General features: G+C 52.5%; 9 protein-coding genes across 10 annotated transcripts; 4 read left to right on the top strand and 5 right to left on the bottom strand.

Moving 5' to 3' along the window:
* Positions 1 to 32: 32 nt before the first annotated feature.
* PV05_08961 (uncharacterized protein) lies at positions 33 to 2,163 on the top strand. Its single transcript, XM_013458512.1, has one exon. The coding sequence runs from the start codon at positions 409 to 411 to the stop codon at positions 1,963 to 1,965; it is 1,557 nt and encodes a 518-aa protein (XP_013313966.1). The 5' UTR covers positions 33 to 408; the 3' UTR covers positions 1,966 to 2,163.
* Positions 2,164 to 2,519: 356 nt separating this feature from the next.
* PV05_08960 (uncharacterized protein) lies at positions 2,520 to 2,747 on the bottom strand (the record flags this gene model as incomplete). Its single annotated transcript, XM_013458511.1, has 1 exon — positions 2,520 to 2,747. One exon carries the CDS (start codon positions 2,745 to 2,747, stop codon positions 2,520 to 2,522), a length of 228 nt encoding a protein of 75 aa, XP_013313965.1.
* A 568-nt stretch (positions 2,748 to 3,315) lies between these two features.
* PV05_08959 (uncharacterized protein) lies at positions 3,316 to 5,808 on the bottom strand (the record flags this gene model as incomplete). The annotated part of the gene is made up of 1 exon (XM_013458510.1): positions 3,316 to 5,808. The coding sequence occupies one exon, from the start codon at positions 5,806 to 5,808 to the stop codon at positions 3,316 to 3,318; it is 2,493 nt and encodes an 830-aa protein (XP_013313964.1).
* A 307-nt stretch (positions 5,809 to 6,115) lies between these two features.
* Positions 6,116 to 7,906, bottom strand: PV05_08958 (uncharacterized protein; the record flags this gene model as incomplete). The annotated part of the gene is made up of 1 exon (XM_013458509.1): positions 6,116 to 7,906. The coding sequence occupies one exon, from the start codon at positions 7,904 to 7,906 to the stop codon at positions 6,116 to 6,118; it is 1,791 nt and encodes a 596-aa protein (XP_013313963.1).
* Positions 7,907 to 9,195: 1,289 nt separating this feature from the next.
* Positions 9,196 to 11,416, top strand: PV05_08957 (uncharacterized protein). The gene is made up of 2 exons (XM_013458508.1): positions 9,196 to 9,914; positions 9,967 to 11,416. Exons 1-2 carry the CDS (start codon positions 9,425 to 9,427, stop codon positions 11,181 to 11,183), a joined length of 1,707 nt encoding a protein of 568 aa, XP_013313962.1. The 5' UTR covers positions 9,196 to 9,424; the 3' UTR covers positions 11,184 to 11,416.
* A 2,599-nt stretch (positions 11,417 to 14,015) lies between these two features.
* On the top strand, positions 14,016 to 14,867 carry PV05_08956 (uncharacterized protein; the record flags this gene model as incomplete). Its single annotated transcript, XM_013458507.1, has 2 exons — positions 14,016 to 14,544; positions 14,608 to 14,867. Exons 1-2 carry the CDS (start codon positions 14,247 to 14,249, stop codon positions 14,865 to 14,867), a joined length of 558 nt encoding a protein of 185 aa, XP_013313961.1. The 5' UTR covers positions 14,016 to 14,246.
* Positions 14,868 to 16,450: 1,583 nt separating this feature from the next.
* PV05_08955 lies at positions 16,451 to 18,929 on the top strand. 2 transcript variants are annotated; one of them, XM_013458505.1, is made up of 5 exons: positions 16,451 to 16,953; positions 17,062 to 17,190; positions 17,351 to 17,863; positions 17,967 to 18,205; positions 18,412 to 18,929. In XM_013458505.1, exons 1-5 carry the CDS (start codon positions 16,937 to 16,939, stop codon positions 18,861 to 18,863), a joined length of 1,350 nt encoding a protein of 449 aa, XP_013313959.1. In that variant the 5' UTR covers positions 16,451 to 16,936; the 3' UTR covers positions 18,864 to 18,929. The 2 variants fall into 2 exon arrangements, with proteins under 2 accessions (XP_013313959.1, XP_013313960.1); XM_013458506.1 differs by having other exon boundaries at positions 16,451 to 16,970.
* A 237-nt stretch (positions 18,930 to 19,166) lies between these two features.
* On the bottom strand, positions 19,167 to 22,142 carry PV05_08954 (uncharacterized protein). The gene is made up of 5 exons (XM_013458504.1): positions 20,929 to 22,142; positions 20,583 to 20,876; positions 20,480 to 20,509; positions 20,234 to 20,416; positions 19,167 to 20,129 (listed from the first exon to the last, which is right to left on the bottom strand). The coding sequence occupies exons 1-5, from the start codon at positions 21,375 to 21,377 to the stop codon at positions 19,331 to 19,333; spliced, it is 1,755 nt and encodes a 584-aa protein (XP_013313958.1). The 5' UTR covers positions 21,378 to 22,142; the 3' UTR covers positions 19,167 to 19,330.
* Positions 22,143 to 22,357: 215 nt separating this feature from the next.
* Positions 22,358 to 25,750, bottom strand: PV05_08953 (uncharacterized protein). The gene is made up of 2 exons (XM_013458503.1): positions 25,135 to 25,750; positions 22,358 to 24,885 (listed from the first exon to the last, which is right to left on the bottom strand). The coding sequence occupies exons 1-2, from the start codon at positions 25,163 to 25,165 to the stop codon at positions 22,637 to 22,639; spliced, it is 2,280 nt and encodes a 759-aa protein (XP_013313957.1). The 5' UTR covers positions 25,166 to 25,750; the 3' UTR covers positions 22,358 to 22,636.
* Positions 25,751 to 26,171: the final 421 nt, after the last annotated feature.

Here is a 26,171-nt window from a genome sequence, read left to right as displayed (position 1 = left end):
GGGTGGGTGCAACTTGAACTCTCGGACTCTCGGTATGCTGTCAACTCTTAGCGAGGCCAAGGGGTTCATCGAACCTCACTAGGCTAAAGGAACATGCCTGTCGTGATCAATTCTAGCTAATCTTCCCCAGACACTCACCTCAACTCAACTCCCGCCTGCGCCTCGTCCAGTCTTCCAATTTACAGTACTACTTAGGACACCAGTGAGGTCTCATCGGAAGCCTCTGGGTAGCACGGACCACCGGCGCCCTTCTAACAAGCTTTGCAACTTCACCCATCCTCCGTTTTCGAGGACTTTACCAGCCCGAGATCGTTGTACCAGAGGTACCAACGCGCCTTTTCAACCACGGAGCTGAATGTCGAATCGGACGGACAAGTGCCTCTTCCTTCGCAATCGCCTGAAAGGAACATGAGTGCGACGTTTACTCTGCCTGTGGCTGCGACAGACAACTGCAATCATGGCCATTCACATGCACCTTCTCACTCCCACTCACATTCGCGCTCGCACCAAAGAAATCGAGCAGGAAGCCGCCTGACTGCGCCTTTCCCTCTGGCGCGAATACCCTCAGAATCGGTCATGAACACGAGCGACATGCACCGCCCTCCTCCGGTCGACACGCAGCTTCATCAGCGTGTCAGCCCTGCTCCCAGCCTCGATCTCTCCGGCTCGCAGTTTGTGTCAAAGAGGAGGGATTCAGAGCAGATTGCATACACATCTCCTACAGGCACATCAAGACCTACATTCCAGCGGAATTTCTCCAAGGGTACGCAGCTGCTGTTACATTCAACCGAAAGATACTCTCTCCTGCATGGCATCCTCGCAGACAGCGATTCGCGGAGGATCTTTTATTTCATGATTCTCAATTTGTGCTTCATGGTGGTCCAATCCACTTATGGTGTCTTGACAGGATCTCTGGGATTGATCAGTGACAGCATACACATGTTCTTCGACTGCGTGGCTTTGCTGGTCGGTGTTTGTGCTGCTGTCATGAGCAAATGGCCTCCTAGCCTTAAATTTCCCTATGGCTATGGGAAAGTCGATACTCTTGCTGGCCTGGGAAATGGCATCTTTCTCATGCTCATCAGCGTCGAGATTATTTACGAAGCGATCGAGCGGTTGTTCACTGGTGCAGATGTCAGCAGAACGACGGAGCTTCTACTTGTCAGTACTCTCGGTCTTTTTGTAAACCTGGTCGGTATTTTCGCGTTCCATGGTCTGCACGATCATGGACACGACCATGGTCATGGGGACAGCCATGTGAGCCACGACCACGACCATGATCATGACCACAAGCATACACATAGCCATACTGACTCGGATACTCCATTGACCGCCTCAGCTTCCCCAATGAAGGGCAAGAAAGCTGCAGGCGGGCACCATCACGGAAGCGAGAACATGCAAGGCATTTATCTCCATATCATGGCCGACGCACTCGGTTCGCTAGCCGTGGTCGGATCGACCCTTCTCGTCCGATGGACTGGGTGGAGCGGATGGGACCCGCTAGCATCGTGTCTCATCGCCATTCTTATCTTCGCGTCCACGATTCCCTTGGTCACGACGACGACAAAAACTTTGCTGTTATCATTGAATTCAGACATCGAGTACAATCTCCGTGGCATACTCAGTGGGGTAGCCGAACTTCGAGGCGTTGTGGGCTATACGGTGCCGAAATTCTGGCTCGAGGATATCAAGAAGGAACCTGGCCATCATCATGGTCATTCTCATGGTCATGGTCACCATCACCACGGCCACTCTCACAAAGATAGCGACAGCAAATGTGGGCATGGAGGTGAAGACCCTACAGTGGTGGGTGTGATACATGTCATCGCCTCACAGACGGCCGATCTTGATGATGTTAGGGAGAGAGTAGGCATGTACCTGCGCTCTCGGAAGATGGACGTGGTCGTTCAATTAGAGCGAGAAGGAGAGCATAAGTGTTGGTGTGGTGGAGGACAGAAATCTTAGCTGACACCTACTACTCTCAGCTATCCAACATGCCTGTGACGAAAATGTTCGAGTATCTTACCTATGTACCTGTATTCTCGGGCTGTGCTTTACGATACACGAAATGATATGGGATGTCAGTTGTTATACTTCGTAGATCAACCAGGGCTTGCAATTAGTGACCCGGGATTTGGCAAATCTGGTACCTCGTAAATCTTGGTATCCGACTCCTGACTAGGCCACAGATTCGGCTGTTTCGCTTACTACGTACAGTAATTGTCGCCAATCGGGTCTCTCCCTAACCGAGGTTACCTTGCTGTATCGAGTAGTAGTGAGGCTTCACAAGAAAGATGGAAGTCATTGCGAGCGTGTATTTGTACTCGCCATCTACCAGCATAAAACTGAGTTCACCACTATAGTGCTGGTATTCTAGAGGTACTAGTAGTTGTTCCTGTGCTCCCGTCGGTGTCTCCCCCAGCTATTTGTTGTCACCGCCCACAGCGAAACCTTTCATTTGCTTTTTTCATACCAGTAGTACTGCGTATATCCCGTTGTAATGCTTGCTTAATGCTTGCTTAGTGCTTCTGCTCAGCCTCCTTCGCTTTGTTTGCCGCTTTGTTGCCCGTGGTGTTTTGGACCTCGTCAGGGTTGCCGGACAACTTGTTCTCGGCCGCGGTACCTTCGGCCGATGTTCCCTTGACGGTGTGTGCGTCTGGTGCATCTTGCACGGTCATGGCGCCGTCCTTTGTCATGGCTGGCTTGTCGTATGCGTCGCCCGTGATCGCAGACTGGATTTTGTCCATTGCGAAGTAATATACTAGTACCCAACCTGGGTGTATGTATGGCCTTGTATGGGAAGAGTGTTTTCTGTCGGTGTAGGTGGCGTAGAGTTGATTTACGGAGTACCTGGTAGGTACCTGCAGTGATTTGGTGGCTGTAGTACGGGTTACGGAGGATTTCACACCTCCAATGTAGAGAAGCGACTGCCAGTGGTCCTATAAGTCAATACTGACCTCAGGACAAATACTGACCTCAGGACAGGGCACACGTCAGGACAAGACAAGACAAGACAAACGTCACATAACCAAGGAATGCTCCGAACCTTAGTACGTCATGTTCAGCTCGGACGGGCACAGAGGTGTGTCGTCATTAAGGTACAGTCACGAAGGATACTCGCGTATCTAGGTATAGACGACAGGAACCAAATGTCAATACTAGTAGTAGGTAGGTAGTGCATTATTGGCACCTGCTCGTCATTATATCGCATGCCCGCCCACGAGCGTGAAGCCTTCCAAAAGTAACCCATAGCGAGGCTACCAACAGCAAACCCCACGGGGACAACCACGGTATACGCACCTCAGGTAGGTACGGTCAAATAAGAACCCAACTCGCCCAAACCCAAACCGCCTCACCGACCAATCCCAACAACAAAACCACAATGCCCATAACCAGTCCAACGCCCACACGACTCTGCGCATCGCGTTTCCAACTCAATGTGTAGGGTCTTCCTTCCACAACGGTGGTGCCATTGCCCTGATCGGCACCTCTCCCGGGAAGGCCAAAGAGAATCCACATCAAGCTCGTGAAGACGGCCATGAATAACACCAGACCCAACATGCCGACGATCTTGCGCAGTGAGAAGGTGTAGTGTAGATAGAGCGTCGGTGGACCAGTACCAGCACCACCACCAGCTTCACCACCTCGAGGAGAGGACAAAGCACTTCGGTACGACAATGGTTGGAAGGGCATGCGTGGGATCTTGATGCTCGGTTGATGAGCAAAAACTCTGAGACTTCCCATTCCGGAGCCACTGAAGGTAGCTGGAAGGGAGACGGAAGTCAGTGGCGCCGCCATCGGATTCGAAAGGACCTGGTCCAACTCGCCACCACCACTGTTGTTGCGTGAGTGGATGAAACTGAACACGGGACTAGTCTGGCTGTCCGGGCTGCTTTCATTGTTGTTCGCCGTGGCGGTTGCCATGGCCATGGCTCGCGACATGGCCATCCTGGAACGTCTTGTGACTGGGGACTCGGTGGACTGAATGTTGCGTAGCCAGAGGAGCCACATCTTCCGACGGCGGCCGCTGCGTGGGTGTAAGAGGTGGCGGATGAAATCAGCGCCGTCGATCTCGAATCCCAAGCCCGACGACGATGGTCCAACACCTCTTCCAGCGGTGGCGTCAGCGTCAGTGAGGCCCACATAAGACAACGAGCGTGCACAGAATAACTGGCGCGTAATACCCAGCAGTTTCTCGTTGTATGCGGCTCGGATGGCGGTGAAGAGTTGCTCGTCGTCGAAGGTTGTTTTGTCAGTGACTTCGACTTCGATGGTCACTCTTGCGGACGGGTGGCGGGCTAGGCGCAGGTCTAGAAACAAGATCTCGGGTGCCACGGGCGATGGGAAGCGGTCTGACTTGGCCGTCGGTGGAACTGGGACGACTGGCTTGGTGGACAATGGGACCTCTGGTGGCTGCTGGCCATGGCCTTCCTTGGTGGTTTGGACGGTGGTAGGGTCCTTTTCGTCGAGAGCATCGTGCTCGTCGGGTGTGAGGGTCGAGGGTGCTGGGTTCTCGTTCTGCTCCGAGGTGGACTTCTTCCGGGTCGAGAGAAGGCGAGCTGTATGACGCAGACTCTTGCTACTCTTGACAGGCTTGTTGTCCTTTTCTTTGTCTTTCTTGATTGAGAGAGGAGCGACTTCGTCAATCTCGCCGATACTGCTATGTCGAGCCGGGTAGGGTGTGCTCACAATATTCTCGCGGAAGAGTTGGTGGTTGTTGTTGCCGCGGTTGATGACCAGGTCTGCCGGGCGAATCGTCACGCGGCGTGAGTTGCGAACAGGGGCTGAGATGGCGCGGGAGAGTTGCTTGTCCAATTCTGTAGGAGGGTTGGAGCGCAGGCCGTCAATGGACGGTGGTGAGACGTACGTCCCGCTTGAAGTTGTTGTGCCGGTTGCTGTTCGAGGCATGCGGACCGAGCCAAAGCCACCCAGGGGCGTAGGCAAGGTGGAAAGGGCCGAGATCCGGCCTGGGGTGTTAGGGTATTCGATCACGGTCTCTTTCATAGTGTCGTTCTGTTCGGCCCTCGATTCTGTGGGCGAGCCTTCGAGAGCTTTGAGTGCGTCGGCCGGCCCACCTAGGCTCACGGGCTTGTCTGCGTCTTGATCAGGCGCTGTCAATGCTGAAATATCACTCATTCCAGGAATATTGTTCGAAACCTGGGAAATCTTGAAAGCGGAGGATTCGCCATCTATCGCTGTAGAGTGAGGAGCATATAGCTTTGGGACAGAGCCACCAGAGTTATTGCTGTGTTGGACAATCTGAGGTCTGGCCACACGAACACTGCTTGCCCGCTGGACTACAGGTGAAGCCTCGCTTGAGTCGTCAGAAGCAGAGTCGTAGAAAGATTTCGGCTCTTTAGGACCAGTGACGGCCATTGGAGGCATCTCCATGTCTCCGGTGGTCAAAAACTTCTTCGTGACTGGATCGTAAGACCGGTCAACAGGACTCGAGTTTGTGGTATCCTTGGATTGTCTGTTCTGCTTCATCTTCTTCTTGAGAACGTTCGCCTTCTTAGAGGGCAGTTGTCCGACGGCCTCAGAGGCTTCCGATTCTGTCGTCGTCTTTGACCAACGGCTGACCTCCCGCGCCGTAGGATCTCGATCGCGCATCGGGTGTATCAATCGTGACATTCCTTCTCGCCAATTCGTCCCCATAGCTAGAGGAGAAGGTGCTCGCGGTGGAAGTGCAGGTGCCATTGTCGATGTAGATGTCGATGCAACGCCGGTGACAGCAGGTGAAGCGGGTCGATCGAGGTTAGCAACTCTACGGCCCAGGCCTCGTATTGGACTTGTCGGATTGAACACCATTGATATGAACGCCCGTGACGCATATCGAGAGGTTTAAAAACGGTGACACTGCCGACTGATCTTTTAAGCATCGCCATCGTGGTAATCGCTTGCGGCGTGGATGTTGATGAAAGAACATTTCCGTTTGCGGCAATGCTGCTTCGAGATGGACGTTGACAGCAGCTCTCAGGATGATAAGTCTGGATAGGATGACCGTTTCGGACAGAAAACAAAGAAGCTCTGCAAACGACGCATATGAGATGGCCGATTCATCGCAACTTCTAAATATGTTGGTGACACAAAGTCCATCTCGAGCCGCATTCCAATCTCACCCACGAAACTTGCCTTGGCAATACGGGCAAATATCGAACTTGTCGAATAGAGCTTGACTCAAGCTTGGACCATCAGGTATTTTCAGTTTGCCGACATCCAGGAATTGCCTACCACATTTGGCACAATACTTTGAGATACCAGGCTCCTGGATAGCCACGAAGGAAATATTGCACCGACTGAACTGGTGGCCGTTGATGCACTTCACTGATGTCGATGCTGAGGAAGGAATCCTTGCGTCACAAATTTCGCACTTCTCTTGTTTCGCCGTTGTCAGGGCGGCATTCCCATGGCCGGATTCGGTAGCATTTGCTACTTCTTTGTCCAAGTCCATCTTATCATCATTGGAGTTCTCTTTTCCTGCACCTCCTTCATTGGTCAATGCTGCCGAGAAGCGAGGGTTTGAGAACTGCTGTGATATCGAGTTTGCCCAGTCCGTCAAGAATTGAGAGGACTGAAAATCTTTGTGAATTAGTGCCACAGCATTCCTGGCAATGCTTCTATCCAAATCTGACCGAAGCAAGTCTGGATCAGTCGCTGCAACAAATGTGAGCACCTCCTCATGCACAACTGGATCGTCCTTTATAGAGTCCACGACCTTTGCCTTCGCTCGAATTCTCGTAAACACAATGAGTGCATGCCGATGGGCAGGTATGACAGCCTCGATCATGTCGGACGGATGGAAAGAGATACAGGCCGCAGCCTGGCTCTTGTCAGGAGAAAGGGCAATGCCGTAAAAATGAGTACGCACTCTGCCTCCTAAGCTGAATTTTGCATCGAATTCTGAACGTGGCTTCCGGATGGCTGTTGCAAAATCACTTTCCGAGAGTTGGCCAACCCGAGACGATTTGATTGGTTCCTCAGACTTCCTTATGAAGAGCTCAATACCAGGGCTCGAAAGAGGATCGTCGGTTTTCTCTCTATCTCCTTTCTGAAATTGAAGGGAAAGCATTGCAGGGGAACGACCATAAGCCCAGGTCACCTTCAGGGTAAAGGTTTGCTTCTGAGAGAATGTGTTTCCCCTTTCGTCGCGAAGGCATTCGGAGGCCTCCATCTTGACAATAGGCGAAGACTGGGAAAGAACTGACCGTAATTGACCTCTCATTGTATGTTCAGGGCTCGCGTGCTTCATGTCATGCTGTCCTATCAATTCGAACCGCCAATTGCCAATATTTGTGCTCTTGCTTTTCGAGATTCGCCAGAGGGTGATCCTATCCAAACCGTCGGCGACCGCCAACACATGGTCACCCCAGTTCGAAGATGCTGAAAGCTTGACTGGCGGTAACCAGCAAAATGCACGGACTCTTCTCCTTCTTCGGTCTGACTCGCGTGAACCATCCAGGTCTGCTCCAATTGACAAATACTGATTGACAACGCCTGTCCGCTTCCATATGCCTGATATTCCATTAGTTTCCCAGATTGAAAAGATCAGATTTGAGGTCAAAATCGCGAGCACACTCCTTCGGTGGACACCCAGGCCAGGGGGGGACCACTCGAGCGCGACAATCGTTGAATCTGATAGTTCCTCTCCGATTGAAAAGTGCTTGATAGTGGACATGTCCGCAAACGGCCACTCCGAAGCCTCGAACTGGTTGACTGGGAGCGTAAATTTGTGCCATTGCTGACCACCGGACAACTCTTGCGAGCTTTTCACATCAACAGGCGTCAAGATCTGTACGACCTCACCTGCGGCAACAGCCAGATCTTCTGAGGACCAGCTCAGTGCACTTTCACATGTTGGCCAGTAGCGGAGATCGACGGGCTCAAGGTGACCAGCAGAGTTAGTCATGATTGCGCAGGAAGGCGTGGAACAGGGAGAGCGCGACAGATGGTGACAGCTTCATCCCAGAAGGCTCACAGAAAAACGTGATTGCTGCCTTATTCGATGGTTTGGGCGGGCGTATTCCTGTACGTTTGCAACTGGCTTCTCCGTGGGAGTGTATGCAACCTAGAGGTGAGATCTACTCTCGATTACGAGACAGCAGATTGTCGCCTTTTCAGACATTGGGAAAATGTCAATCCTCAATCCCTCAATCCCTCAATTTCGTGGCTCGAAATCCACAGCCTGACGCCAAGCCATGCCAAGCCCGTGGATTAATAGTATCACGTGATGAGCAGGCTGCACAAGGCGATACGAGTTCTGATTGGTTTACATGCCATGATTGAGGCTCTAAGCTCGGTATCCGTTGCGAGTACAACAGAATTCGGTGCGACGCTCTGGGCATCAACATCGTCAGCACCGTTTCGTTTCTTGTCTCTCACCTTGCAAAGTAACCAGAGGAACCACTTGGCTTGTGCGACACTGCATGACGAGCAACTTGATCGGCTCTTCCCACAAGTGGACTTTATCCCTGAGGAGTCAGCAAACATGCAAGTCAGCATCATAGCCCATCCGTGGCACAGGGACTCCGTAGGTACGAAGTATCCGTACTATCCTTGCACGGGGCGCGTCAACAAAAAGACCACTCTCAAGGCGTGACATGCGATTGAGGTCGGGAATCCCTCTATATGCAATTCTATATCATGTGAGCGGGCATTTATCATCTACACTAGGTCAGGAAAATCCCCTCTTCATTTGGCTTGCTTTGCGTTGGTTTGATGTTTTCGTCACCGAGAATTGTTTGTTTTCAGAGCCTCCACCCCTGTCTCAGCCTATGTCTGTGGGCAACCCATTAGCTTCGGACGCCGAACCTGAAAAATTACAGTCACATGACAGCAGTTCTCGCAGCGCCACCTCAATGGTATCAAGCAAAACAGAAGCGCGACATTTCCACGCTACGGACATGCCAATCTCAGTCAAGTGGCCCCTGTGGCTGTATCAGGGGAACTGTGCGGAGAGCCAGTGGCTGTATCTTGAATGTCCCAAATTTGGAACACATGGCTGGGATCCAACCATTAATCCGGTTAGTAGGCGTCATCCACGACTCAAGCTAACGCACGTCTGGTGTACCGCTAAGGTATCGAGTTGTCAGATTCAATTCTAATTCTGGGGCTGAGGATCAAGAAGTTGCCAGACAGCACCCTAGCCTTAGCCAGCGGACACTCTTACGGCTTGTCCTCCCACTCATAGCATTTTCATTTCAACTGCGCCCTCTGTTTTGCGCCTATCAGGTCAGTTGGTTCACTAAACCCGGGAACTGCCCAGCCCAAATCTATTCCTTGCGCCCAGGTCACGTCAAGCCCTCATATTACCACCTGGATCCTTCCACCCCCGTCTCCTTTTGTTTTGCCCTTCCATAATATACCCCATCCCTTCGTTAGGTTTTCTTGCTTCTTTGCAATTATCATTGCGAAGGAGTCGTCAATCATGGCGGCCTCTATCTCGCCGTCGGTCATCATGACCCAAATTCACAATTATCTCAACACCAATGAGACCTCCGACGCTCTTTTCCAATCCCAGAACGCATTCAACGCCATTGGAACCTACAAATGGTTCATTGGCACGGGCATTTTCGTTCTCGTCACCACCATCCAGATCATAAGATATATGATGAGAGATCGACCACCGCCGGGTCTCAAGCTCCTCCCCGGTCCAACCAGCACGATCCCCTATATCGGACGGGTGCATGATGTCGACCCCAACGCGCCTTGGTTCGCTATGAAAAAGTTTTGTGATGAATACAATGGTATATTCCGTTCCACCATTTGCGGTGAGATGCACATCTGGGTTGGTGATGCGAACATCGCCTACGATTTGCTCTGCAAGAAGGCCAGAATCTACTCGTCTCGCCCGATGGTGCCTGCTGTCCCAGGGAGCGACTCTCAGGGTCAATATCTCCCGCTTCTGGCTCATGATGGTAAGTTTGGAACCGGAACCGGTCTGCTTCGACTGATAGCTGACCTTTTCAGACCATTGGCGCAACCAGCGCAAGTTCGCCCACACCGTCCTGACTGCAGGCTTCAACTCCAAGTATTACGGCTATGTCAGCCACGAGGCCAAGAGATTCATGTACAAGCTGATGCTCGACCCGAAGGACCACTATGCCTTGACCGATCGGTTCTGCGGTCGTATCAGCGCCCGTCTCGGTTACGGCAGCCCAGCATCTGCTGCTGCGCACTGCAAGAATGCTGGTGAATTTATTCCCCAGATCTCTCCTTCTGGTCCAATCACCAACCTTCTGCCCTTCCTTGGCGGTCTTCCTGAATGGATCAACCCCTCAATCCGCAAGGTCCGCGAGCGACGTGAGAAGGAAGAGAAGTTGTGGAAGGGTCTCATGAAGCAAGTCCGCGCTGAGATGGACCAAGGCACTGCTCCCATCAGCTACGCCAGAACCTACTTCGAGCGCAAGGAAGCCGAAGCTGGCTCTCGATCCTTTGGTTTCGATGACCACGAGGCCGCCTATGCTGTTGGTATGTTGGTGACGGTCGCCATCTTCACGATTGGTGGTCCTCTCTACTGCTTCTTCCTCGCCATGGTGCTCCACCCGGAATGGCAACAGAAGATCCGCGACGAATACGACGCAGTCATTGGCGACCGCGTTGTCGAGGTCTCTGATGCGCCTAACCTACCAATCCTCCGAGCTTGTATCAAAGAGTGCGTCAGATGGCGACCACCAGTCCCGCTTGGTGTGCCCCGTCTCCTCGAAGAAGATGATGAATGGAACGGCTACTATCTCCCCAAGGGCGCTGTCATCCACGCCGTCGATCTCGCTCTTGCCCGCAACCCCGAACTCTACCCAGACGCCGAGTCCTTCCGACCAGAACGATGGCTCGAGAAGGAATTCCCAACATACAAGGAGCCACTCACCGAGCACCCCAGGCTTATGGGTCACCACGGTTTCGGCATGGGTCGCCGCATGTGCCCTGGTATCGAAGTCACTGAGGCTGAGCTGCTTGTCGCCTGCGGCAGCATCGTTGGCTGCTTCGAGCTCAACCCGGTCAAGGATGCCAACGGTCAACCTAAGTGGCCCGACAGCTACAACTTTACACCCAACTTAATTGGAGGCCCTCTTCCCTTCGAGATGGATGTCAAGGTCCGAAGCCCAGAGAAGGCCGCTCGCATCAAGGTCTGGTATGAGGAGAGCGTGGCTGATGAGGCTGCTGGCAAGATTGCCGCTGGCTTGTAAAGAGATGGAAATAATTTGATTAGCTACATTTCTGATCTCAAGTTTGGATAGGCACTGATTGTTGGAACTGCATGGCGTTGTTGGGAGACCCGAGATTTTAAACAGCTTCCAATCTAATGTTGTGTGTGTATGAAGACGGAGTTTTTGATGTCAATGCTGGGTTGGATAATGTACATAGTCTTTTGAAGATGCATGTATGAATCTGCACCAAAAGCCTATGCTTTCCTTTTATACCTCTTCCTCCAGGAGGAGCCTTGAATTCCTCCTCGATATCTCTCGACCTTGCTCTATGAATGCGCACCCCAACTTGGTATGATATCTGGCGTCGTCATATTCCTTAACCTCATATCTGATTGGTCAGTCACTCTACATGATCTGTTGATAAGGGGACGTCGAATCCCGAGTCTCGTCGCTCTTCTCTTTTTTTGTCACGCTACTCCGTACGAGCTCTGCCATATCCGATATCTTGTTCAACTCCAGTCAAATTTGGGGCAGCAGTAGTAAAGGTCTCCCCGAGTCGAGTCAGGATGCCAGTGGATGCCCAACTCCAATCAACTTTTCCACAGCATGGCAAGTACAACAACCCCTGTGTTTACCGTGCAAATGCTGCAGCTTGCCCAGATGTGCAGGTCAACCACGAACACAGACGCCATTGGATCTCGCTTTGGATTTGACCGTTCGATGTCGAATTCGGCAGGTGCTTCAGATGTCCCTCGCACTTACTTACTGCTTTTGATGCCCAATGCAATGTCTTTTCTTCTTTGAAACGATCTTCCTCTGATTGGATCTTGAGTCGACATACGGCATTTACCTTCTGCATAGATTTGTGTTATCCTTGTGTTCTTTATCTATTTGCCTCGTGTACTACTTTGTCAAGTACTTATCGCGACCTCTTCGAGAGTCACTGCGCCCGAACAAGATAATCGACTTCAGTCGCGACGCAACTCCCAAGAGAGTCAGTATGGCCTCTGAGAGCAATACAGGTTCTTCCAACGACTTTGGCGATACTAAGAATGTGTTCATCCAAGATACGGGAGATACGCGCGTACTCAGCGCTCAAGACGAAGAACCTGCGATCGAAAACGACATCCAGGATGTGTTCGAGGGCATCCATGGCGATACTTCAAACGACATCAAGGATATGCTTCGTCTCGGAAAGAAGCAAGAATTCAAGCGGGATTTCTCCTTATCTCGACTCTGGGATTCATATCCATTTATATGGCCACTTGGGAATTCGTGCTCGTCTCACTAGCCTCTGGACTTATCAATGGAGGATTTGCCGGACTCTTCTGGACTTTCCTTGGTACTGTACTGTGCTACAGTAGCATTGTCGCAAGCCTGGCAGGAATGGAATCAATGGCGCCTACAAGCGGAGGCCAGTACCACTGGGTTAGCGAGTTCGCACCGGAATCATCTCAGAAGTTTCTCAGCTATGCCGCGGGATGGATGAGCACGCTGGGATGGCTTGCCAGCGTCGCTAGTTCAGTCTTCGTTTGCAGCACCCTGGTCCAGAGTTTGGTCGAGATTACGGACGAGGAGTGGGTCTTTCCAAATGGGAAATATACTCTGCTGAGTATCGCCTTCCTTGTGATAACTATTTTCTTCAATACATGGGGGGCAAGGAGCCTTCCTATGATCGAGACTATATCTCTTTTTGGTCACATCCTCTGCTTTGTGGTGACAATTGTCCCACTTTGGGTCATGTGTCCAAAGAACAGCGCGAAAGATGTCTTCACAATTTTCGTTGACAGTGGAGGCTGGGAAAATATAGGGGCAGTCCTACCTCGTCTCGCAGGTGTCTGTCCCATACTGCAATCTGGGTGAGATTTACCAGGTGCATGCTTCAAGTTTTGCTGACACTACATACAGGCTCGGACTCCGCATGCCATATTTCTGAAGAAGTTTCGGACGCCGGCTTGACTGTGCCACGAGTGATGTGGTGGTCATTTGTCCTGAATGTCCTTCTTGGTATACTCATGCTGATCACCATGCTCTTTTGTATCGGTACCCTGGACGAAGCTGTCAATGCTGAGGTGCCTTACCTGCAACTCTTTGTCAACACCGGCAGCAACGCTGTCGCCTTCGCTCTTACGATCATCCGCTTGATCCTCATCTTCAGCGGGAATATTACGGCCCTGGCGACCACCAGCCGCGAAGTTTTCGCCTTTTCTCGAGATCGAGGGTTTCCATTCTCGAAATGGCTGAGCAAGATGGAAAGAAAGCGAAACATCCCATTCAACTCCGTATATGCTACTGCCTTCTGGTCAGCAGTTCTTTGCGTGATTAATATTGGCAGTACCACGGCGTTCAACATCATCATCTCACTTACGTTGCTCGCCTTACTCAGCACATACATGTTATCAATTGGATGTGTGTGTCTGAAGCGGATCAGAGGAGAGCCACTCCCACCAGCAAGATGGAGTCTGGGTCGATATGGAATGGCGATCAATTTATTTGCATTCATTTACTCCGCCTTCGCCATAATCTTCAGCTGTTTCCCGGGAAGCTTGCCAGTCGATACAAGCACGGCAAATTGGGCGCCAGCTGTGTGGGTAGGTGTGATGCTCCTCAGTTTCGTCACATATCTACTTCACGGGAAGAAACATTTCACTGCGCCTGTGACGTTTGTCGAGGGGATCAGAACGGGAGCCTTGCAAGGTACTGAGTGAAAAGGTAGCCACTGGCATTGAATTCATGAAGTATACGAGGTTACAATTTCTGTAACTGTTGCTGCCCGCCTGTCAACAATTACACGATTCACCTTCTCGTTCCCCGCCACGACTACCTATCAGACTGTTCAGACCGGCCAACAAGGGACGTTGCAGAGTAACAGCAGACTTCATCACTATCATGTTGATGGAGTTCCCAATTTCAGGCAAGACTATGTTGACGCACGGAGAACAACACTTCCCTGACTGCCAGACGCTTGCTGCCTCCTTTGCTATTTCATCCTCTGTTTTGGAAGCTACAATTTGATCCATCCAAGTACTGCTCACGTCCACACTATTAAGTCCATCAACCGTTCATTCGAAGAGTACTCGCAGATACTACCTTCAGACAGCAATGGCTAACTCGGTCGATATTTCTTCTGGGCCGAAGTCATGGTCTGAGCTACCTCAACCACTTCCGGAGCATGATATGGTGGAACTTGAACACAAAGTACACTCGTGCGAGGAGGTCATCGGATACAATTTCAAGAACAAATACCTATGCTTTGAAGCACTCCTAACATACAGCGCGACTGTAATTCACGATGGAGCTGAGCTTATCGTTCGAAAGAACGACTCGCTTGCTATCCACGGCGACGCAGTTCTAGACGTCCATTTGTCCTCTCTTTGGCTGAAGACCGGACGGTCGAAAGGTAAGCCGAGCCCCATGACCGTCGGCTTCGTCCGGGGGTAAGCGTACTAATGCAAGCGAGTAGAGGAGTATACCACTGTACGACTCGAAGTCGCTGGCATCAAGAACTTAGCAGCGATCTGCCTGGATCGCGGCCTCGACGAGTGTGCTTTTCTCGAGGAGAGAACTTGGAATTTGAAGAGTTCTCACCGTGCGAGAGCGACGTTGCTTAAGGCGGTGATCGGAGCGGTGGCTCAGGATACGAAGCTAGATACCAATGTACTCGGAGGGCTCTTGTTTCGACTGGGGTTCCGGCATGAACTCTTGGAATCGAGAGCAGAATGAACTGCAACAACGTGTCGATATGTTGCTCGGGGTGTACGTCGCTTGCGACTACCCACCGGATACCTCTTTCGAAAAGTTCTCGCAAGGCATCTTATTTCGACTAAAAGGATACCTCCTTTCATCTCCAGTGTGCCGCGGCGGGCATGACTGTAGAACAGCTTGTGAATGGATTCGGACGACATGGGTTTGTTGACCAAGGTGTGCGTCGGGAATTGTTGTTGATATGGTTGTGCTTTACATTCAGCAAGGAAAGGAGTCAAGGGCATGGCTAGGATTCTGTCATGAGGTGCTTGCGATTGGGATGGTTGTTGATTTGAATATCAGTTGCGCTTTGCTGAAGCCTGGGACAGGATAAGGGATATGGGTCCATGACTTGCCTTTGCCTTGCCGGGTCACCAAACCCTTGAAGTGCAATTTGTCCTTGAGAGGCGAGTACTGAGATTGTGCTGAAGGTTACAGTGGTGTTTATCGGCTTATGCCAGGGCTCTCCCTTTCTTTTTGTCTCTCTTCTTCGGAAAATTGGTGTGGTTGATCTTCTCGAGATGTCTGTTCTTGGGTTTGGATCGAGCGCAGAACATCACAGCTTAAATGCTGGTTACTAGTAAACACGTTCAAGTTAGCTAGACTGCGAATTTGATGTTGATTTCGAAAACTATGTATCAGGTTCACACTCCATGGTTTTGTAAGAATGGTTCTCAGGTGGAAACGCTTGAAGGAGGAGACGTGAAAAGCCTCAACCACGACAGGATAGCCTTACCGTATACATAGTAAGATGGGTAGTAGATATGGGACGCGGGCCGAGTCAGCACGTGCCTACTAACTAGGAATTTGCATTCCTATGACATCGCAATCTCAACCCACTCTTCACTACCATCATTCTTGGATATTTGCTATGGAGAGACTCGTCCAAGCAAGCCTTACGCTCCATACGGTGAGCCAGTGACCGGCGCCGCCGCCGCTCTTTGTCAAAGCTCTCGAAGCTCTCGAAGCTCTTCATGCTCGCCGGGTAGCCCTGCATGCCCAGTCACGGGTAGGCGGAAAGCACAACCCCTGTACTCGTGGGGGACCTTTCGTCTAACGATCTTGGCATCACGTCAGTTGAGGCAAGACACGGCCCTTCTGCGGCATCCCGCAAGCCTCCCTACTGGTAAGTTGCCAGGGCTAGTGAGGCTTGGGGGACGGGTGAAGAAGGAAAACACAATTGCAGGCCAGATCGACAAGGCAAAGCAATTCAACTTGCCTAGCGCTGCAACACAAGTCTGTGGACCCTGGATTGATGACCTCCTCGGTGCTCCTCCTTCCAGCACCTGACCAGTAGGTGCCAGTCCTATGTACGACTAGGGGCTACATGGTAACAGCGGTGCACACCGTCCAACAAGGAATCCCATGGTGGAGAGGCCGGTTACATAGTACGCACGAGGTCGTTTGCTTTTTCGCCGTGTATCCGATCTACCATCTCTGGGCAGGTGAACGGATCGGCTTTGCTTTTGGAGTTTCGTCCTCTTCCGATTGTCCTCGATCTCCTCTCTTGACTTAACCTCCAGTGGGCTTTTCTCCAGAGGCCGTTCTCCCCTACTACTACTACTACTACTACTACTACTACTACTGTACAGCAAAAGCTCCTGAGCACTCCGAGCAACCCGAGCACCGAGCACCGCGCAGAAAAGGGATTCTATTCCACACACACCCCCAAAAAGCAACAATGGGACTCTTCGGCCGCGACGACAATGAAAAGGCCACCGACGTCTCGCCCGGGCCGGATTTCACGGTCGACGCTGGCGCGCGCAATAATGACTTCGAGGAAGGCTCCGTCTCCGACAACGCAGACCAGCTGCAGCGGCACCTCGCCAATCGCCAGATCCAACTTATCGCCATTGGGGGATCGATTGGAACGGCGCTCTTCGTGAGCATCGGAACGGGACTCTACAATGGCGGTGCCGGCAACCTTTTGCTAGCGTACACCATTCAAAGCTGCGTCCTGGCCATGGTCAACAACTGCATCGCAGAGATGAGCACCGCCTACCCCGTCAGTGGTGGCTTCATTCGCTTGGCCGGCCACTGGGTGGACGATGCTCTTGGTTTCATGGTGGGCTGGAACTTCTTGTACAGCAATCCCCCCCTTCCCCGTGTCGTTGTGCGTTTTGTATCGTAATGCTTCGCCCCGTGGTGGCTAACTTCTTCCGCCCCCCTTCAGCTTTTACGAGGCTCTTCTCATTCCGTTCGAGATTTCCGCCTTCACTCTGGTCCTGTCCTTCTGGAGCGAAGATGTTACGAAGCCTGGCGCCGTTGCCGGTGTCGTGGCCGGTGTTATCATCTGCTATGCGTGAGTGCTCCCCTTTGCGTCTCCTTAGACCAACGAAAACCGTTTTTTTTTTCTCGCTTTTCTCTCTCGCTCCCTGAGAAACAACGAAAACCCCACTTGGATTGCGCAGCAGCATTCTCGAGTCCAAGTCCCGACACTAATTACCGTTTTGTTACCGCAGCGCGATCAATATCCTGGCTGTTCGAGCATATGGTGAAGCCGAATTCTGGCTGTCGGGCGGCAAGGTCATCCTGATCTTCGCCCTTTTCTTCTTCACCTTCATCACCATGGTCGGAGGGAACCCGCGCGGTGACGCCTACGGGTTTCGAAATTTCGACAACGGCGCGGCTTTTCGCGAATACATCGCCACTGGGAACCTGGGACGCTTCGAAGGCTTTCTGGCCGCCCTGTCGTCTGCCTTGTTCACCGTCGTCGGGCCCGAGTATATCTCCATGGTCGCCGCCGAGGCCAAACGCCCACGAGTCTATATCAAAGCCGCCTTCAAGATGGTGTACCTGCGGTTCGGCATCTTCTTCATCGGCGGAGCCCTGGCCGTGGGCATCGTTTGTAACTCCCGAGACCCGAAACTGGCGGATGTCGTGCTGGGTGGAAGTTCGGGTTCGGCCGCCGCGTCGCCGTATGTGATTGCCATGCAGAACATGGGCATCGACGTCTTTCCGTCTATTGTCAACGCGTAAGTTCTTTTCCTTCCTCCCAGGGGGGGTTTCTCGTGTCTGGATGTCCGAGTCCCGATTTGTCGCAAGGGCTGGCTGGCTGACATCTTTTTTGCTTTTTAGACTTATGCTGACATCGATCTTCTCTGCTGGGAACACGTACACGTACTGCGCCGTTCGAAACTTGTACGGCCTCTCGCTCGAAGGGAGGGCTCCAAAGTTCCTCAGAAAATGTACCCGCAGCGGTGTACCGATCTACTGCTTTTGCGTGGTCATGATCTTCCCAATACTCTCATTCTTGTCGGTTTCCAACGACTCGTCGGTCGTGATCGGATGGTTTGCTAGCCTGGTGACTGCTGGCGGTACGTTATCCTCTTCGAGTTCCTCTGCTAAGGCCCTCCTCTCTCTTCCTTTTCCCCTTCCAGAATTTCTTGGTGGAGTCTTTTTGGTATCCCCCCCCTTTTTTCCCCACGGAAAAAAAAGACCAGAAAACAAAACATTCTTCAAATGTGTCTCTCTGCACCCGGGGCACAAATATTTGCTGACCTCTCCCGATTCGCACACGCAGGACTCATCGACTACCTCGTCATGTGCGTGACGTACATCTTCTTCTACCGCGCGTGCAAAGCGCAGGGCGTGGACCGCAGCAAACTGCCCTACACGGGCTGGTTCCAACCGTACTGCGCCTACGTGGCGGCCGTGTGGCTGTTCGTGGTGACCTGCATGTACGGGTACACGTGCTACCTGCCGTGGTCGGTGTCGAGCTTCTTCTCGCAATACTCGATGCAGCTTTTCATCCCGCCCTTGTTTGTCATCTGGAAGCTGTTGAAGAGGACGAAGATGGTCAAGCCCCACGAGGCCGATCTCGTGTGGCAGAGGCCCATCATCGACGCTTACGAGGCCACGTTCATCGACCCGCCCAGCGGCTTTTGGAAGGAGATGGTCCAATTGGTCGGGTTCAAGAGGACCAAGGGAGGTCAGGATAGGCGACGACGGGGGAGTAGTGTTGTCGTCGTGTAGTCGGAGCCACTCTGGGTCATCACATTTCACGAGCATTGCACCCTTTCTAAGTTTCTTGGAGCGGAGGGCCAGGGGGGCTATGGGGGGGCCCCAAAGGGAGGGGGACGGGGAGCACAAGTTCGAGTAACCTAGGTATTTTTAAGGGGGTTACCCTCTGTACCAATAGGTACCTTAGCTACCTCGGTAGGCGGGCAGTGAATGACAGAAGGGACGTGAAGGGACCCTTCATATCGAAAGGCTCTGGGCATTTTTGTTTTTCGTTCTGGACATGGCAAACTGCTGGTCATTCTGTGTACAGAAATTGGGATAACCTGGATCAATGACTACCTAACACCTATCCGTACCCGATACTAGTATCTGATCCGCCCTGGAGCTGGTACCTTGTTTTTTCATCCTGACTTCCCACTTGGATATCACTATGATATATCACCCCACCATCCCCTGCCTCCGTGGCCCCGTCCGTCACTTCATGCCCGCGCTGAATGTGAGTACGTATTATCACCCAGCTCCGCGGCCTCGGAATGCCCACTATTCACCGCCGTCACCGATTCCGTGCCTTGACTCCTCGTATCGCTCACGCTCATACCCTGCGACGGCCCTGTACTCACCCTATTGTTCATCTGCTGCGGCGCGACATGCCCGCCATCGACTTCCGCCGGCGGCGCTACCACCACCCCACCACCATCTTTGTTCTGCCCGGCGTAGAACCCGTACCCCGGCGGCGGCGGCGACTGTGACATGGGCGGTGAATAGAACGCACCACCGCCACCGCCAGGATGCTGTAATCCCATCCCATAGGCCCCACCGTACGGATCCTGCGGCATCTGCATCATGCCCGGGTGCTGCTGCTGCTGCGGCTGGACGTAGCCAAAGGCAGGGCCGTACCCGTGGGGCTGGCCATAGCCGCCCATCATCGGTTGCTGCTGCTGCATGCCAGGGCTACCTGGCGGGCCTGCGATCGTGGTCGCCATGGACATGTGCTTCGCTTCGTTGCCTGCACCGACTGCGGCAGCATACGCACCTGTGTCGGGCCCTGCGCCAGGCCGGATCGGCCCACCGGCAGCGTTGGCCGCGGCTTCGAGGGCGCGCATCTTCTTCCTTCGGCGGTGGCGGATGGCAAGGCACGCCCAAAGGCCGAGAATGACCAAGAGCACGGCCACGCCGATGCCGGCGCCGATTCCTGCTTTTGCGCCGGTGCTGAGATGTGTATGGTCGCCGTGGTCTGCCTCCACATTATCGGCGCAGGGGAGACCGAGGGCAAAAACCCTGTCCGAAACTTCATGTCAGCAATGGGGTCGGACCACGATCAGCAAGGGCTTGGGCGAATGCCAGGGGCAAATCGAAGAGAATGAATGGAAGAGTAGACTGACTGATTAATGATGACGCTCACGGTGGGCGTGGACGTGGTAGATGCAGCTACCATGGATGCTGATATCACGGATGTGATTGACGAGAGGACCGAAGGGTCGGGTGAATACACTGTCGTCGTGAGGGTGCTGACGCAGGGTAGGTTGCCGATGATGCTTTGGCCGTATTGGGAGAAGCCAATTGGACTAAGTTAGATAAGACGGGTTAATCGGTGTAAGGCATACGGCGTCTTAGAAGGTTCAACATACCAGCACACCGGATCTAGATCGACCATGTCACTGTCAATGCAGGTTAGTATCAACAGGCCGTCAATCCCACCCATAAAGTCGATGGTTGACTGAGGTGACATACCTAGGACAAACCGTGAGCGGAGCTTTGCTCAGCATCGACACCACACCAGTGGGTGTGGGACTAGGTGTTGTGCCTGTCCACGAAGTTGTCTCGCCGGATTCTGATTCTGATGCTGATTCGGACGCCGTCCCCGAAGACTCCGATGCCTCAGCATCTCCTGTCTTTGACGGTTCGGAGCTGGTGAAATTCAACGACGGACAGCATTCAGGCCGATCATCCGAGCATCCGACCAGAGGGACTTCGAGGGAGCCGCCATCAGGGAAAGTGATGATCGTGAACTGCGCAATACCGCACCTGCCACAAGATTAACATCGTCAACCAGTTCTCCAGGTCTGGGCGGACATACGTCCCGACAAGCAACGCCTGACCAGTGTATGGAACAGTCTGGATGGCTGGAAGACTTGTCGATGTAGTACTTGGGGTGGTAGTAGCTCCAATATACGTGCTGCCCGTCGTACATGAGCTGGAGAATGTTGTGCTGCTGGTATAGGCTGCAGAGGAAGCAGTGGAAGTAATAACAACTGACGACGAACTAGCGGCGCCAGAAGTGGTATCATAAACAGTTGAAGCGTAGACATTGCCGGAGGCGTCAGTGCTGTATTCGACGCTTTGGGCCAGCGTCAATGAGATCGAGGCCAGCAACAACAAGATGCAGCCTGTCGACGACCGCATCTTGTTCAGGATGACGTCTAATCGGTCTCCTTGCGTATGGCGATGCGGCTCAAGAGCAATTGGCACAGAGCCGGAACCAGAGGAAAAGAGGAAAAGGATATCTTTCAGCCCTGCGGCGGCCATGCTCCTCGATTATTATAACTCACAACTTAATCCCACCCCGTGCCGCACCTCTTCGCGGGCTGAACATTTCCAATCGCAGTGACCAGTAGCAGTCGATAAAGAGCAGCGGGCCAAATCCACAGGGCACAGCCATTTCCTTCGAGACACGTCTTGAACACGAGGTGACCACCCTTGTCGAACGTCGGCATTCGTGCAAAACAACGTCTTGAACACGAGCGACAGCAGCAAGCTTTCGGCTGTGAGGCTGTCCAAGACTGGCATATTAGGGCTGGACGCCTGCTTTGATTCGTGGGGTCCACGGTGGCTGCATTGGGATGAGCTTTTTCATGCAATGATTGGTGAGGCTGAAGCCGGACCCCATAAAGGATACGAATTGTCAACACGAGAATATTCTCAACCAGAAAGCTGATGGCTTGAGTTTAGCTCTGACACCTCTTTGACATCTGATTGGAGTGTACGCAAGGTTGGACAGAACTGCCCAGACGGTTAGGGCCTAGGATTCCTTGTCTCTCAAAGCTTTTCCGAGCTTGAGAATCTTTTATTGATGAGGAGTCCAAGATAACAAATCCAGACAAAGCCGTACCTCGAGAACGATCTGGCAGAACCGAGCATGTCGAGTCGAGACAAGCAGCTTCAAGACGAACTGGCACATCGAGCGATATCGAGATAGTCCACAGCCATATCTAGACCTGAAGGATTCAGCGGAGAGGGGAAGTGAAGAGTTCGACAAGCTCGAGATGATGGAGCCAAACAGGCCGAGCAGGCATCTCAGATGGGTGGCAGAAGCAAGTGTGGGCAAGAGTGGCAAGATACGTGGTGATGCTGGGGTTCAGCTGCCAAGCCTGGGCGTTCTTGGCACTGGTCTGGGCGCAGCCTGGTTCTTTTGCAGCCCCCGTCGACATCATCACCACCATCATCCTTCCCGCTCCAAGTTGGTTAGAGGTGCTGACACGGGCATCATGCTGGAAGGAATCGATGGAATAGATCTTCGGACTTGATGCGTCGACGGAAAATCATGGTTCGACCCTACATAATGCGCTATACATCGACTTATCCCGCTAAACAACTCTGATCTTTCAATGTGCCGCTTCGCTAAATGATCTCTAATCCAACCAACCCTAACAAACTCACTCGCATACGCCAATTCTCTCATTAACGCGCCCGACTTTCTCACTACTGTAGTTTGGTATGTGATATAGGCTGTATACATCCTTATCAGGCATCGGTCAACCGAACATCATGGAGCCAGATATGCAGGCTTAGAGAGCCATGACTTCAGCAAGCCATTTCTGATCCTTCGGGTTAGAAGGATCAAGACCGCGGATGTCCTCCCTGGTGGAAAGTAGGCTCTGCTCGCGAATTGGAAGTTTTTCATCAATCGTAGTAAGATCTCTCCCCGTGGCGCCTGCGTCGGACATTTGCATACTTGTTGACCGTGCCAGGACAAAGTCCTTCAGCGAGGCGCTGTTTCGAGCGAAAGTCGGTCCAAACGATGGTTCTGGCAAAGGGAGCAATATGTTTCCTTGATCTGTTGGAGCTTCCTCCTTTTCCTTTTCCTTTCCCTTCCCGGACTTGATACTCTCAACTGCTGGTGTTGGACTGCGCAAAGGGGTGAAAAATTTCTCAGACTCAGACTCCACGTTTGAGGTTCTTCGCGATAGTTCCGTCGCAGAATCCGGAGCCAGAGTCTGGCTGGCAACATTCTCTTCGTCTGGTGCATGATTGATGTCGCTTTCGACACCAGTGGGACTTTGCGCAACTTCGTCGTGCAGCGCAAAATCAATGGGTTTTACCTCTCCCAGCTGAGAGTTGGCGCCGCTCATTAAAGGTGCATGCTCCGCGACCTCAATTTCGTCTTCCTCATCTATGACAGTAGTATCATTTCGTCGGCCGTGGAGGCTGGCGAAACGCACAAACTTTGGGGGATCGGAAATGCGCTTCATTCTCCTTGGGCTTGTATCCATGTGCTGCGTCACTTGTCGTACTGGGCTTGTTGGTCCTGACGGTGATTCGATAATTGCCTGTCGCGTCTCACTCTCGCCCACTTTCATCGGAATGATTGGGGTGAATTTTCCTCGACTGCTTTCTGAAGTTCGTCTATCCATGTTCCCCGACGTCCGCTCAATCTCGAAACTGAAGTTCGTTCGGAGGTGCTCGTTTTCGAGAACTGGACTGAGTTCGTTGGCATACCCAGGTGGACGCTTCACTTTCCCGCAACATGCACACCTGGCATAAACCGGAGCGGAGTAAATCTCCTTTTCCTTGCCTTTGAACTCGCTGGGAACGATGAGTGAGAGCGGTCGTACGGCTGGATGCGCCGAAAAGTCGCCATCTTCGATCACTGCGCCATCTACCTTGGTCTGCTCATTCGATGCAGGCGACTGTTCCTCAGCTGGCGATTTCGCTTCTTCGACGCTCTCCTTGTCGGTACTTTTGCCAAGGGACAAAGTCCGTCTTCGGCCTTTCTTGAGTTTCTTCACACTTTCCGCCCCGTCTTGATTGTTCTTTCCAGTACCGAAAAGAGCACCACTGAGAGTAAATCTTTTCTTGATGTCTTTTCTAGGCGATTCCAGGGGTGCATCGATTTTGTGCTCGCCCACCGCTTGTGCTGGTATCTCTCCGGATGCTTCTTCGACTTGTGGTTTGTCGTCCGTAGGCTGCTCATCATCGCTGTAGACCTTCGGCTGGTTGTGTGGGTCCTCAGCTGGGTCTAAAACAGGAAACTTCTCAGTAGTAGCCTCGTCGACAAGCATCGACACAGGAGAATCTGTGGCCCTGGGCGGGCTTGGAGCTCTGGACGACACTGCACTAACATTGGAAACCGAGTTATTGTGCAGACTCTGCGGTCGTTGGATCGGTATCTCTTGAGAAGCACGAGACCGTTCTGGTGATGTACTCACAACGCTTTGCCGTGGTCTTGAAAAATAGGAAAGTGGATTTGCTACAATGTCAGCAGCTGGCCGCTGAAGCATGTTCATTGACCCATGGCGAGTGACTTCCGGGCCTCGGTAAGTGGGAAGTCCGCGATAGGACGAGGATCCAGAACTTGATGGTCGAGAGGACCATCCATTAGCGGCCATGAAGGCGGCATGGCCAGACACTCGTGGCCGAGGAGCATGAATGATACCATTGGCATGACCTTGAACCGGGGTATGACTGTGACCGCGCGTGCTGGACTGCGACGATCTCCGATGCCCGATGGGTGTATGGGGAGGCGTTGGAATATCGACAGTCGATCTGCGAGAGATGGAGTTCCGATGACTTTGTGCTTGATGTGCAGAAGTATGATCATCGGGTGTCGTTGGTGGTGTGACGGTGGTTGAGCGTCGCGACGTTGAAGGTGAAGGTCTGTTTGAGCTGGATTGACTGCCAGTTTTCGATGAGAGGGAATTATTGTTAAGCGAACGGATTTCGGCGGGCGTCAGCTTTGCGACATTTCCACTGTTTCGAACTGCATGGCGTTGTCTTTGCTTCAGACTTTTCTGCAACTTGGCCATGTCGAAATCATCTGGTTGAGAAGAAAATTGTCCATGTTAGTGATGTTCACCAAGATGTAACAGTCAGGCATGCATGGCAGGGCTGTGGGAGGCATATCGAGAGAATGGAGTAAGCCGGGGTGGAATGTCAGCTTGCCAGGCGGTACTCCGTACTCCTTAGTACCGCGATACCAAGGATGGAAATGTCTGCTCCGTACTACAGTACAGCAATTGACATCTGCAAGCTAAGGTTTTTGCAAGGTGAGACAAATAGAACTCACCTGCCGCACGGGCCGCAGTCATGGCTGGCATGGCTGGGAGACGTCTCTCCAGTCCGTTTGGTAATAGAGTGGATTGATGCCGTCAGCGTTCCGGCCTGGAAGATCCTGTATGCTGGAGGTGGTGAAAGAACGGTACGTGGTGATCAGGCTGGCAAGGCGTGATGCAGAATGGCCCCGGTGTCAGCCTCAGCGGTGGGCTGGAATAGTTTTTTGACGGCGACGAGGCGCGAGAGACGATCATTCAACACCGTTCAACGAGAGAGGTCGGGCTTTTGGCGATCGTCAGGCCCAATCGGCTATCCGTTGCATTGGGAATCAAAAAGACGGACAAGGGTGAGGAAACCGACGGTCGCATGGATTCGTGGACTGCGCACTACACTCGATGCATAGCGCAATGGTCGGACAGCGATGATTTTGAGAGATGGTACTCCGTGTGGCCCAAAAGAGATGAAGAAAGCAAGAGAGAGATAAGTAAGTATGCAACGATAAATGTTCGTGGTTAATGACGGCCGCGATTGTGAGAAAGAAGCGAGGGTGGCAGGAGGGGCGGCAGCGAGCGACAGGAGGCTTGCCTAGGCTGGTGTCCGGAGGAGGGAGAAGCTACAGCAGACGTCTGGAACCTCGACGCCGCCTCTTCTTGTCGCGTGATAGAGGTCCTCTTTCATCACCACTGGTACATGCATTTATCCACGGCACTGAAGGGCTCCGTATCTAGGCTTTGTGGCTTCATCTCGCGTCTCTTCCCTGCTCTTCCCCATCTGTTGCCATACTACTCCGTAGTATTGATTCTTTGCCAACCCTGTCCTTCGATGCTCCATCTTCTTTTTCTGGTGGATGACGGGTGCCACCTGCGGCAGAGTAGCCGAAGAGGGGATGGAGCGATCAGGTGGAGGCATTCGTCGTTGGCTGGGTTTTGGCCGGTGTCTGAGTCTAGAGAGCCACGTCTCCAATCAAAGCGAAACGAGACAACAGTGGCTGCGATGTCAAGCGCCAAAACGAACCTCAAAATCTCTGGGCTTAACCAAATGTCAACTAGA

The sequence above is a fragment of the Exophiala xenobiotica genome (assembly GCF_000835505.1).
Source record: "Exophiala xenobiotica strain CBS 118157 unplaced genomic scaffold supercont1.5, whole genome shotgun sequence".
In the NCBI taxonomy this organism is placed as follows: Eukaryota; Fungi; Ascomycota; class Eurotiomycetes; order Chaetothyriales; family Herpotrichiellaceae; genus Exophiala; species Exophiala xenobiotica.
This window is presented reverse-complemented; position numbering and strand designations above follow the sequence as displayed.